We start from the raw sequence: 13,127 nt of genomic DNA on the forward strand, positions 1-13,127 counted from the left end.
ACAGGGAAATCACATGGAGATGGTATTGATAGGTTGTCAAAACAATAGCCCTTCACTTTGACTGATACAAGTCCACTTGAGTTTCAATATGATCTCTATGGAGAAGAATATGCTAGCATCAAGAGCTGGCTACAAGAGAACACGGTCCCTTCATGAGTGATTATTTCCTACCATTCCAACTGTCAAGGTATGGGATAAGGCACACTGAGCAGATTCAAAGAGAAATAATGACAGACTACACTTACAATCTGTTGAAAATTGCTATGGACCTTCTGATAAGATCCTGATTGGGATCATTGCAAAATGGGTGTTGTGTAGAGAGGAGATACCCATGGTATGGATGTCATACCAGGGATGTAGGAGAACAGCTCATGACCTCAATATACTTCTTCCCAAAACGGCGTCATGGTTAAATCCTCTTGCCTGCTCCACATTTGGGGCACTAAATATATCTGTAAAGAAATAATGTACCGACAAAAGCCAAAAATACCCCTGAAGGTCTCAAGGATTATATCAGTCTTCTTGACAGACCACTCAAGGGTTGGACTTCAGGTCTTGAAGGAAAAGTACTGTAAAGACATCAGATGGAAATATACTTCATAGGGGTTGAAAAAAGAAACAAAAACTAACACATGCCTGCATTAACCATATAGCATTCTTGTTAGCAGCATACATTGCTCTATAGATAGAGGCTCCAAGGCTTGCGATGTAAGCTGGATCATCTGAGGGAGGAGAGTTTTCATTGAAAGTATCACTGAAAAATATGACGGATGACAATTAAATTGCAAACAATAAAATTACAGAAATTATCTTTATAACAGAAAATGAAGGAATAAAGGTTTTTTTTAAATATGATTGAATAAAATTGGTCAATGTTGAAATGGTAACCACCCAACATACAGGTGTCCACTCCTAACACTCTAACCGTACATGATCATTCCCTTGCCTTTACCTGTACAGCTCGAGAAAACAATGATGCCATGAGGCCCTCGGCCTCGTGGACGAGCCCGTCCATAAAAACCTTCCTTTCCCTAAGCTTCACCACAATTCAGTGGAGCCATATTGTCCAAAGTACTGCCATTGCTCGGCTCCCCTCTTCCCTCCTAGGGCTGCTGCTCCAGATGGACTGCTAGGAGGCCACCTCCGAAGACACATCCATCGTGAGCTGCACTTATGTGGCCCAGATTGAGCTGGTGAAGGGGCACTCATCGCCTCTTCTACAAAATGTGAATGTCCCCGATGTATTTTGGTACATCCTTGGTGAAAGACCCAAGTCCCAAGTTTCTTTAGCACTATAAGCCATCGGATAATATTTAACTTCAACGGAACCTTTAATCACCATAAGCCCAACATGATTAGATAAGCAATTGCTCCTCTTCAAGTCCCTCTCAGATCTTTGTGTGCCCCCTTTGGACTGAAAATGAAGCTCTGAGACATAGGCTGCTCTCATTTAAAGCTTGTTGCATGACCAAGAACTCCTCCAAGCTCTGGTCTTCCAGATCACAGCATTCCCAGCATGTGTTCTCCCAGCATTCCAGATCATCGGACGATGACAATTTTAAATATTGATCCATCTCCTAACCTGCTGGAAAAGAAATTTCTGACTCAGGGGGAAAATCTGTCTCAAACCCATGCCAATATGATGATGCCCCTCTGACTAGGGTCACTTTCTTATGCCACTTCAAACCCCGACTATACCTGTCATGCAATAATTGGATGATCCTTGTCATCTCAGGGGTTCATGATCCTTGTCACCCACTTTGTTGGTAGCACCACATTCATACTCTGTATACACAACTCCCAATCCTCCCAGTTTGGTGGGCTTACAAATGATAGCCCATGCCACCAGAGCCAGCCCGCGAATCTGATCAGATCCTAAGCCTTTCCACAAGAATTGTCCCATTAGGCATTCTAGTCTTTTTCCTATTCCTACTGGCATCTTGAACACTGAGAGGTAAAAGATTGGAATTGATGACAATACTGACTGCAATGGCGTCAACCAACTCAATAACTTCTCAACAACCAGCAGCCAATCAGCCTTAGTCAACCTCCCCTGGGGTCAATTTCAGACCCAAATATCGCATAGGTAGCCTTCCAGTAAGAGTACCCAATGCCTTTGTGAGTTGCATCTCCTCTTCTTGAGAAAGACCACTACTTACAAATGCTAACTTAGCTCGATTGATTTGAAGATCAGGTAACTCGGAATAAATCAAGTAAGGTGGACAAGTTCCGCACTTCCTCAACTAAGCAATTTATAAAAAAGGCGGTGTCCTCTGCGAACTGCAATAACAGAATGCCCTTAGGGAAGCTTTATGCCTGATAGCGCCTCAAAAGTCCGTGAGCTTTATGCATGGTCCACGTGGCGAGTGCATCCACCACAAGGATGAACAGTATTGGGGCAAGGGGAGATCCTTGCCTCAACCCCCTTTGCAGCTGTAATCGCCCACCTTCCAATCATCCATTAACCAACACTGAAAAGGAGTGTGAGGTTATGCATCTCTTTACCCACGTGATCTATTCCTTGGGGAAATCTCTCCATTTCATCAATGCACACAGGAAGTTTCAGTCTAATGTGTCATAAGCCTTGGTGACGTCGACATTCCGCATGGATCCCCTGGTTTCATGCCTTTTCCATATAGCTAATCTCTCCCGCCACAACTGTGCTATCGACCAAAAATCTTCCCAGTAAATATGCTGATTGGGAGAGTTCTAACTGTTCGCTTATACCCTTGCAATAATAATATTAATGGAATTGGACAACAAAACTGGTCTGAAATCCTCACTTCTGTTAGCTCCGTGATGCTTCAGTAGAAGAAACAGGTATGCCTCATTAATGCTCTCTGTACTGCCAATCCCTTGACAAAATTCTTCCAGCGTGGCTATTACATTTGGCCCCACCAGCTCTCAGAACTCTTTTTAGAAGAATATCAGCAGGCTGTCCGGTCTTGGCGCCCTTTTGGAGATTAGTCCTTCGATTGCCCCCTTAACCTCTTCCTGAAAAAGGTCTGATCAGCCATGCTACGTGATCCGGAGCCAAATTTTCTGCTCCTTTGCACACCACTTCCACCAGTTTCATTTTCCCTTCTTAAAAGAAGTCCAGAGTGCTCTGCAATAGCTCGATCCACCGATTGTGTTCCAGCATGTTCCTGGCCCCCTCCATCAATCTCCAAATATTTTTTGTCCATCTACTCCCATTTGCTGAAAGATAGAAGAATCTTGTGTTCACGACCCCAACCTGTAGCCACAACCACTTGGAACTTTGCCTTCTGTCCATCTCTACCTTTTTGTATTCCTATGCTATTACACCCCTCCATTTCCTCTGTTCTTTTGCTTCTTCTTCTTCCAAGCACCATGTAACATCCAGGTCATCATGTTGTTTGATCCTACTCAGGGCTTCGCATAGTGTATCTTCCTGTCCTCATGTATGTCCATCCAAAGCCCCGCCAGTTGGTGCCACAGCTTTTGGATTCAAGCAGCCAACGTCTTTGCCTTGAATGTGAGCTGGGTTTGTGATGACCACATTTTTTTCACCTCCTTGAAGCAGCCTCCCCTATATCCATGAACTGTCCACTTTGAAGTAGGTAGGCCTTCTGATATTGGGAGTGGAAGCAATCTCATGTCCGCTGATGGGAACTGCACCGCCAGCTCTATTGAGCATAAAAACCGATCCAATATCGACAACCTGTTATGTCCCATTGTGCCCCTCCATATATACACACAATCGATGAGTCTCATTTCATGGAGTGCTGCCTCTAATATGAATGCTCAAAATTCCTTCGAATCAGCATCTCCCTTTATTGTTGTTTGGCGAGTCCCTTGCTTCTAACTTCAGATTGAAATCTCCCCCTAGCAGCAAAGGGCACCATGGAACGTGCCCACCTGAGTATCTAACTCCCTCCATAGGCCGTTTCTCCGCATGCCATTCACTGAACCATATATCGGGGCTAGGACCATTTCAAAATTGTCATTCAAACGTTTCAGCTTGGGTGCTGCAGCTAACTGGCCCGTCCATCAAGCCATTTATGAGAACACTTATTTCTTCCAAGCTACTACCACTCCCCCAGACCACCCAACTGCATCAACCGCGAGGAAACCCTCAAGAAAACCTCTTCTCACTGCATTCCATTCCCTTGTCTCTGACCTTTCTAACATGCTTTCCAGTAGACACGCCATTGTTGCTCCCCATTCTCTCCAGTATCTTCCCACTTCTCTATGCCTATTTTTGTTACAGAGGCTGCAAATATTCCATGAGATGCATTTCATAGGTGACTATCAGCTCCTTCACTGCATTGTGCCAGCTTCAGTCCCACCTATGGCGCGATTTCTTTTGCTCAATGACTGAAAATGGGATCCTCTTCCATGACATTCCATTCACCAACTGGCTCAACTTCTGGCTCATGACATTCTGTGACATTCTGTTCATCAATTAGCTTGGCTACTACTTGGTTGTGAAGAATCTTCATGCACTTTCCTCAAAAGTCAGCAGGTCCTTTCTGCCAATGATCTACAATGATGTTGCCTCTTGTCCTGCTCTCGGCCGCTAATATCAGATGTCTGCTTTTCCCCACCTTCTCGCACGTGACTATTCTCTGCTCATGTTTAATGTCCGGCTACTTTCTTTTGTACACAAACCCTTTCCCGCATTGAGTTCCCTTTTTGCATTGACACGAGCGATGGTCTGCTACTCAGCTGCTTCCTTCAGTATTGGATTCCCTTCCTACAGTTATGTCTCCCAGGAGGTGCAAAGTCTCTGATACGATGCCGCTCCGACGTCCCCAATATAGAGCAAAAGTTTTATAATCGAGAGGCTTGTAAAATAGCGCCAAAAACCCGGTAGAACTTACTTCTTAAAAACCAGACAACCAGTTCGTGACAGCGTAGGGAGAATGATGGGAACTAACAAGAAAAGGTAACTATCAGAGGAAAATAGATGCCAGCAAAGTTGCATTAGCAAGGCGCCCGAAGGAGAAGAACCGGATCGGTCCTCTTCTCAGTCTCAGAGGATCTACTCGACCGTCGCCTGTACTCCTCGTCTACAAAACTCCACCCGACGTCCCTCTTGAGGATGCTCCCTCTTATTTAATATATCACGAGCTTCTTTATTTTCATAACGTATTCTAAACATGCCTTTCCACCTCCCTCTTACATTTATATTTCTGGATTGGGTTCGTATCAGTCTCCAGACTCGATAAACCTCCCTCCGTTTATGTGCCTCCTCCTGGACAAAAGTCAAGTTGCTCCATTTTCCTAGGAATGTCCTCTTTTGTCGATAACACACTGGGGACCTCTCTCATCACGGTGTTTTCCGCCTTTGAGGTGGTGTCCTGATAGGGTCCCATCCAAGGATCGTATCAGGAAGGGCTGGCCTTGGTCAGGTAGAGGACCCCAAGGGGACGAGGGCGAGGGAGGAACAGCGGAGTGGGCTTCATCGAGGGAACTGGGGCTCGATGAAGTGGGTGTCATCGAGGGAAAGAGAAGCTATAGAGAGGGAATAACTTCTTGCAAATTCATGTCCTGCCCTCCAATGAGGAGGGCTACATACTTAAAGGGAACTGCAAAGGGAATTCAAAAAGGCTTAGTAGATCATAACATGTCCCACTGTTGTCCCCCAATGTTTAAGGCAATCTTATTCATTCCTGATGTTGACACTCCCCCTAACAATGTTAATTTCTCTTTAGCTTTGCTCGGCCCGCCGGCTGCCTTCTTGTTGGTTGTGGCAGCGGTGGTGGCAATCGTGCAGCAAGTCGGATCTCAAAATTTCCATCTGGGCCCCAGAAGTATGGGTCGTGGCATCTGCCAAGATCCCCTCTACCTCCAGCAGCACTATATTTAGGTTCCCCGAATCCAGCCCAAATGAGAGGATATGCCTAAGAGTGCCAAAAGGTCTGACCAGAGCCACCAGCCCCATTCTGATCCTAAAGCCCATGGGTTCACCCCGTACTTCTATGAAGAGTGTGTTTCTCTGTCCCCTAGATGATCCATCACTTGGTAGAACCCAACACCACCTCTGACATGCTCCCCAGTTGACATCCTGCTCACATCTGTCTACTGCAATGTATGTTGGCATAGAGGCCCTACGGATGAAGCAATGTCCATTCTCGAGGGACCATATTTCTGATTTGTCTAGGGCAGGAATTTTTTTCTGAGTGCCTGTCAAACCTCCTCCACTGCAGGGGTTCCTTGTGTAATCTCCCCAATTAGGCAGCCAATGTAAACCCCCTGGTGACTCCTGTCTCTCCATTCCATATGCTGGTCTTCTTTCTGCTGGGGTTCCCCAGGCCTTCACAGTGCACACATAATCACTCCATAAAAGATTTGTCTTCTACAACAAGTGGAGCCGCCTTGACTGCCAATCCATAAACTAGCATGGCTGTCTGCTTTTCCCACAGTTGTTTTGGAACTGGTTCCACTGCTCTTCAACCAAGTCCATATGAACAAGAGCTTCGTATACATTTCCATTGCCATGCAAGTCAGCAGCCACCCATGAATAAATGACTCTTCTGTCTTTCATTTCTTGTATCAAAGACGAGATATATCAGACATTTCATCAGTTAAGTGGTCAGCAAGATCTCTTCCGACAACATTAGGAACACAAAGCGATTCCATTAACAAAGAAACTCAACTAACAGTTGAGTTTCTTGGGTATACCTTGCAGGGTAATGAAGGCATGCTCTTTATCTTCAGAGAAAATGTGAAGAGGTAACATGGGATGAGTGCTGGTCTCTTAACTCACTACTAACTTTTCCACCGCAGTTGACTAGTGACTCTTCTAGAATAGGACCACTTGTGCAGCAAACAGAGGAGAAGGGTCGTCAGAGTAGAATATAGGGAAATTATCAGGTAGCCAAATGACACCTGAACTCTGATACCATGTAAGCGAAACAACAATCCTGCCCTGACAAGCATCGCCACACTTTGGATTTAACCAGGAGATCCCCTTAATGATAACAGTATAAATACAGGTCATTGTTGACATTGAGCCTGCCCATTAGGGGGAATGCCCTAAAGTAGGTCTGCCGACATAGTGGGTCACTATAAGGAGATACTTACAAATATGAAAGTAGAGAGATTTTAATAAACATTGCAGCAAATTTGAGAGAGAAAAAAGAAAGAAAAGACAAGGAACTCTGTCTAAAATCAATGCATAGCACAAACAATTGATAGAAACACTAACCAGTTATATATGTTTGTTATGTCTCCATACTCTGAAATTGAAAGAGGAAAATATTTCATCACATGCTTTCATCTTTAAAATTTTGAAAGAATCAAAGCGTCTCTATAGATGTATAGATGTAGATAAAATCGTAAAATTAAAGAAACAAAAACTCATGTACTTGCAAAGCTTTAGTTGACAGCAGAAATATTCATGATAAATATAGGGGATAAGGTAATAAAAAAAGGATCTGACTCGTTCTAGAAGCTATTAATCAGTAATGAAAAAAAGCACTGTTGATCTCCCCTGTCTGCAATTTTTGTAAGAAATTCCCACAAAGACTTTTCTTTGCCAGTGACTTCTTAAATAATGATTTTTGAAATATACCATCACCACTCACTCAACAGCATTAGGTGATTGAAAGCCCTATTCTTCCCCTATTCCAGAGTTGAGCATTTTTTTCACACACCATTAGAATGAAGACCCCTGCAGACACAGGACAGCCCATACTCTTTAGGCTAAAAGGGAGAGAAGATTTGAAGTATTTTCAGAAAGAGTATGACCATTAACATATGGTAATTGTACCATGATTATTGCATGAACAACCAAATACGTAGGATTGGACCCAATTAATAATTACCAACTCTCAATCCATCAACCACACTTTAATTAAAATACAAGTAAACTGTCAAAGCTCTACAAGAAAATCAGGATCCAATGAGAAAAATAATAAGGGAAGAAAGAATGAAAACAATTGACATGGGAGCATCAATCCACCATATTTTATTCTAGAGAATATCCAAACATTCGAGTGAAAAGTCCCCCCTTGTCATCAACCTAAGGAACGCCCTAATTTAGACAGTCATCACATCGCTGTGACATATTTGAGCGCTCTCTTCTTTCAGAAATAACAGTGGCCTAAATGTGTAACAGAAATGTAGAAAAGATGTTTAAATGTAATATACTTGAAGATCGTTTTTTAAGAAAAAAAGGGAAAATCACCAGGAATTGATGATCAACCCAAAATCAATAATAATATATGACCAAGTTCATAATAATATAACAGAAATGAAGATTTAAAACTATGATCAGCACCTAATTCTTTAAATCTAATATACTTGATCATATGGGTCTGCACGAGTTTTATGTTACATCAGAAACATTATAAAAAGGCAACTGAAAGAAGAATACTTCAAGCTTGACAAAACAGAAATACCTTTAGTTTGTTGGTCGATAAATGACTTCCCTATTCTAACAAACAATGGGTCTGATGGATCAAGGAGATATGTGCAACACCAACGAGAATCTCCACCAATGGTATTCCTGTACGAGCCACGTAAAGAAGCAAAAGGAGAGCTTATAATTTGGTTTTGAGCATGGCAAAGAGATATAGGAACAGATATACGCAAAAGTCAAAACATTATCTAATCAGTAAACAAATATACAACGAAAGAACAAGTAATTTTGAAATTTTCCTTCAGTTAAAGATTCACAGGAAAAAAATATGAAAATCATGGGTCATACACATTCCCTTAAAATTTTCAATCCACTTACCAAGGAAACATAAAATACAAGAGGTTGACAAAAGATACAATTTGATTGAGGGAACACACAGTAACAATTTCTATGCAATATAATATAAAATAAGTAATATTGGAAGAAAGACGTGTACATTTCAGGGGTTTATCTGATAATAATGAGGCCTCTCAACATTGCTTCATTCCAGTTAAGGTTCCCTCCCTACCTTTACAGCAAAATATCATTATGATTTATAATGAGAAATTTCTTCTTAGGGATGGGAAAATCTTTTTTCGGCGTCGAACGAACAATACTCATTTTGAAAAATAGTAAAAAAATGTATTATCAGAGAGATAGAGAGAGAGAGAGAGAGGAGAGAGGGAGCGAGGGGTAGGGTAGCACGGGAGAGGGGGGGGGGAGAAGGGGGGGGACGGCTGCAGGGGAGAGATCAGTGAGGGAGAGAGAGAGAGAGAGAGCATGGGAGAGGGGGGCGGGAAGAGAGAGATGGGGGCACGGTCGCATGGGAGAGGGGACACGGGAGGATGGGCGGGGAGAGAGAGAGAGATCCTGCTCTCTCTCCCTGAGAGGGGAGGGACCAGGGGGACGAGAGAAAGATTATTATTTATTTATTTTTTTTTATTTTTTTATTTTTGTTATTATTATTATTATATTGTAAAAAATCCTCAGGGATCCTACCTGTTCGCGAACAGTTCGTCTCTTCACGAACTGTTCGCGAACATGTTTGTGTCGGATTTTCCCTGTTCGTGTTTGTGTTCGTTCGCATGTTCGCAAACGAACAATACAGTTTTTCCCATCCCTATTTCTTCTCTTTCATTTTCTCATAGTCATGTCTTATGTAGATAATGACTACTTCAAATGAAGGGAAAAAATTTCGAGAGACATTCTTCTGAACTTGGGATATTCTTACGTTTGCAAAAATTTCTGAACCAGGATACAACAACATCCTTAAGGTAATACTTTACGTACTATCCATTCAGTTTTCTAGAAAAAGAGAAAAAAAATAAAATGAATAAACTATCTAATAAAGAAATTATTAAAAATTCGAAATGGAAAAAACTATAAAACTTCAAATACCAGTTTCCTAATCTCGATATATTTGCTGATGGAAATATCTTCCCTATTACGCCAGGCACATTACCCGAGAATGCGGGTAGCACTGCATATTTAACAAATTTATATCAGACAAAACAAACACTTTCAAAAGAACTAAATTTAAAGTTGTGGCTGAGAGGAGAGGAACACCCATAGAGGAGTTGAGATGAGAGAACATGTTTATTTAATAAACTAAGGATGATCACCCAAAATCGGATGTGATAAATAGATATAAGCATCAAGCACACACAAGGCCTAAAGGGCCACTGCGTCCTCTGGTTACAGTCCTGCCACTGCTTGCCACTGCTTTTACAACACCACCCAGTAATATCTCATTTCCATTGCAGCCATATTCCCACAGTTCAAAGAAGTGTCAAACATGCCCCTCTCACCCTCTAAGAGCATCTCCCTGTGTGGAATCCCAGAAGTCCTCTGACATGTACCCCTTTGAAAATGTATCTATTTACCGTCATAGGGGCAAATATTAAAAAGAATTGTGGCTTCATTCGAATCCAAGAATTTTACAAAATTGGCAAGAGTTTCAAGAATCGCAGGGTAGAGATAATAGAGTGAGCAGCTGGGAGAAAAGATAAAAGGAATGGAGAAGAAATCAGGTAGGGAAAGAGGGACAGATAGAATGAGTGGCAAGCTGTATCAGCCTTGCCACTCTCTGGATCATGAGGGTCACTGAATTGATGATCAGCCTTGATTTCCACATCAGCAGACATCAACAATTCCCTTCTTCCTTCTGTCCAGCAGGTGCCTTTTATTTATGCAGAGTCTCCACCCATCCCATCTCACTTCTGGCTCAAAGACCCAGAGGTTGGACAATTCCTCTTCCTCCTTTCAGATATGTATGAGCAAGTCCATAATCAGTACTTCCCTCTATGAAGGCCATATTGTCTCCAATTTTGAAACTGTTTTTCTATTATTCGCATGGCTTCCAAGTGGCTTCATAAATTTGAGAGGTTCTTCCACTTGATGGGAACTTACATAAAGTGGCGTATGAACCAGGGTTAATGGAAGAAATGAAGGAATGGTAGATATCACAGCAGGTCCAAGGGACAGCCACCGCAAGATTAGCTATAAAGCTGGAAGCACTTCAACATCACCTTCTTGGAGTTAGGAAGCGCATTTGGGAGGAAAGGCACAGACGTTAATCACAAGCATTGGCGGCATAAAACAGCCAATCATCTTTGGTTGGTGATTGGAGAGCTCATTGGTCCATATCAATCAACTTTCATCCCGGGCTGACTACTAGTCAATGGTGCAATAGTGGCAGTCGAAATTTTAACTGTATGGTAGAGAGAAGGGACTAAAGGCTTCATGTGGAAAGTTGATTTTGCGAAGTCATATGACTCTCTTCACTGGGAATTCCTATGGGCCTTGATACAGAAGAGAGGGTTCACAAGGAAATAGATGCAGTGGGTGAGGAGATATGTGATCGGAATCTGGACTTATTTCCATTGTTCTCGCGAGTCTTCTCGGGAACATCTCGAGGGCATTCCCACTTCTTTTTCAGTGTGAGTGAATGGGAAACCAGAGGAAGGTTGGATTCATCCACAAAGCAGAGTCGCACAGGGATGTCCATTGGCACTACTACTATTCGTTATCATGGTTAATATCTGCGCACGAGGACTATTAAAGGGTTTTCAAACTACAAGCTACACAACGGGCATCAAAAAAAGGTTCGATGGCAAAAGGCCAAAACCTTTTGACGTTACTGGACTTATTTGCAGCTATCTCAGGCCTGAAGATTAACTGAGATAAATCAGTTTCATGGGGTTTCGACAATTGCAGTTGGAAGATATGTAGTGCTCTGATGTTTTGAGGATGCCCATTGGGACGCTGCCCATGAGCTAACTGGTGCCCCTAACAAAGGGGAAACTTTCAAGCACATATACTCAGTGATCAAAAAGGTGGAGAGGAGAATGGCAAATGCAAAGGAGCCATATGCTATCGAGAACAGGCTGCCTGATATTGTGATGATCGTGGATATCTGCAATTCCGATCTTTTACCTCCTGGTTTTTCAATTGCCCAAGAGAGTCGGGCGGCATCTAGAAACTTTGATGAGGCGTTTCATTCAGAATGACCCGATGGAAGGGGCTGGTAGGGGATTGGCTATGGTCTCATGGGAGGTGGTTTGTTAGTCAGCAGAACAGGGCGAGCAGGGGGTGATACATTTGCAAGACAGGAACAAAACATTGTTGATTATGTGGTCAGCAGAAGACATGGTCACTGAAGTCTTGAGGGAAAATTATGGCCTGGAGAGGACATGGTCACTGAGGTCAGCAGACGACTGGGAACGTTGGACAGTCACATGTAGAGAGGCATCCATTTCCTGGCAGGACAGGAGACCGATCTATCCCAAAAATCCAAAGGTTTTTTGAGGCCAGACTTGGGAATGGAGTGCAATTCAGTTATTGAAGGGATGACTGGTCTGCCTGAGGTTCATTGCGTAAGGATCTCCCATGTCTATTCTCCCGAACCAGAAATCCTCAACAAGTGGTTTGAGACAGTTGGGATGGCTCATGGAACCCAATTTTTGAGGGGGGGTTCCATCAGACCAGGGGGTAGAGGAATCGATGAGCATGCAGCAGGTGATATTTAACTTGAGTCCAACAGAACGGACAAGGGAAAAATGTGTATGGAGTGGCCCATGTTTCTCAGTTAGGGAAGTGTACAAGAAGTTCAGAGCTTGTGGAAGCTCTTGTGGAAGAGTACATTGGAGGAGGGACCAATCAATAGTGTGTGCAGAAGCTTGTGGAAGCTGAAGGTTCCATTAAAAGTGAAGATATTTGGATGGTTACTTCTAAGGAAGCTATTTATAACATGGTCCCTTTGGAAGCACATGTACCCAAACGCATTTGTATTGTCCCATGTGCACGCAAGGAGAGTTGCTCTCATCTATTCTTTGAGTGTTCACTCCCTCAGGCAATTTGGAGGTCGCAGAAGCTCACCGGAGAGGATGTGGCATTCAACGAAGCATGCTAGAGATCGATGGGGGAGGAGCTAGCAGGAGATGCTTGGCATGGGGCAGGCTTCTCGCGCTCCTTAAGGCATTGTGGCCACACCACAACGAAGTTGTGTTCAAGGGAAAGCTTACCTCATTGGATGCTGTCTTACACAATGTAGATGGTTTTCTCTGTTACTGGTTTTGAAGGGATAAAAGAATGGGAAGAGGACAAGTTTGGTCAGTCATGTATTTTATTGCTTATATAATGTTAATAGGGTTGATCACCATTGGCATGTGATCTCTCCCCGCCCGTTCTTCAGAAAAAAATTTAATCACTTCTTGAGAGTCACTGACTCGTCGGGTGATTGTCCCTTTTAATGTTTCAG

General features: G+C 43.0%; 1 protein-coding gene across 1 annotated transcript in view; it reads right to left on the bottom strand.

Annotated features, from left to right (window-relative positions):
- The window catches only part of CYL1 (alpha-N-acetylglucosaminidase family / NAGLU family), a 46,567-nt gene that overhangs the window by 12,658 nt on the left and 20,782 nt on the right, over positions 1 to 13,127 (bottom strand). The window contains exons 7-10 of the mRNA XM_078590365.1: positions 9,767 to 9,848; positions 8,370 to 8,476; positions 7,175 to 7,205; positions 637 to 754 (exon numbers count right to left, since the gene is read on the bottom strand). Of these exons, the coding sequence (XP_078446491.1) occupies positions 637 to 754; positions 7,175 to 7,205; positions 8,370 to 8,476; positions 9,767 to 9,848 (338 nt within the window). The remainder of the gene's footprint in view (positions 1 to 636; positions 755 to 7,174; positions 7,206 to 8,369; positions 8,477 to 9,766; positions 9,849 to 13,127) is intronic.

Source organism: Wolffia australiana, chromosome 19, assembly GCF_029677425.1.
Source record: "Wolffia australiana isolate 7733 chromosome 19, ASM2967742v1".
NCBI classification, from domain to species: domain Eukaryota; kingdom Viridiplantae; phylum Streptophyta; class Magnoliopsida; order Alismatales; family Araceae; genus Wolffia; species Wolffia australiana.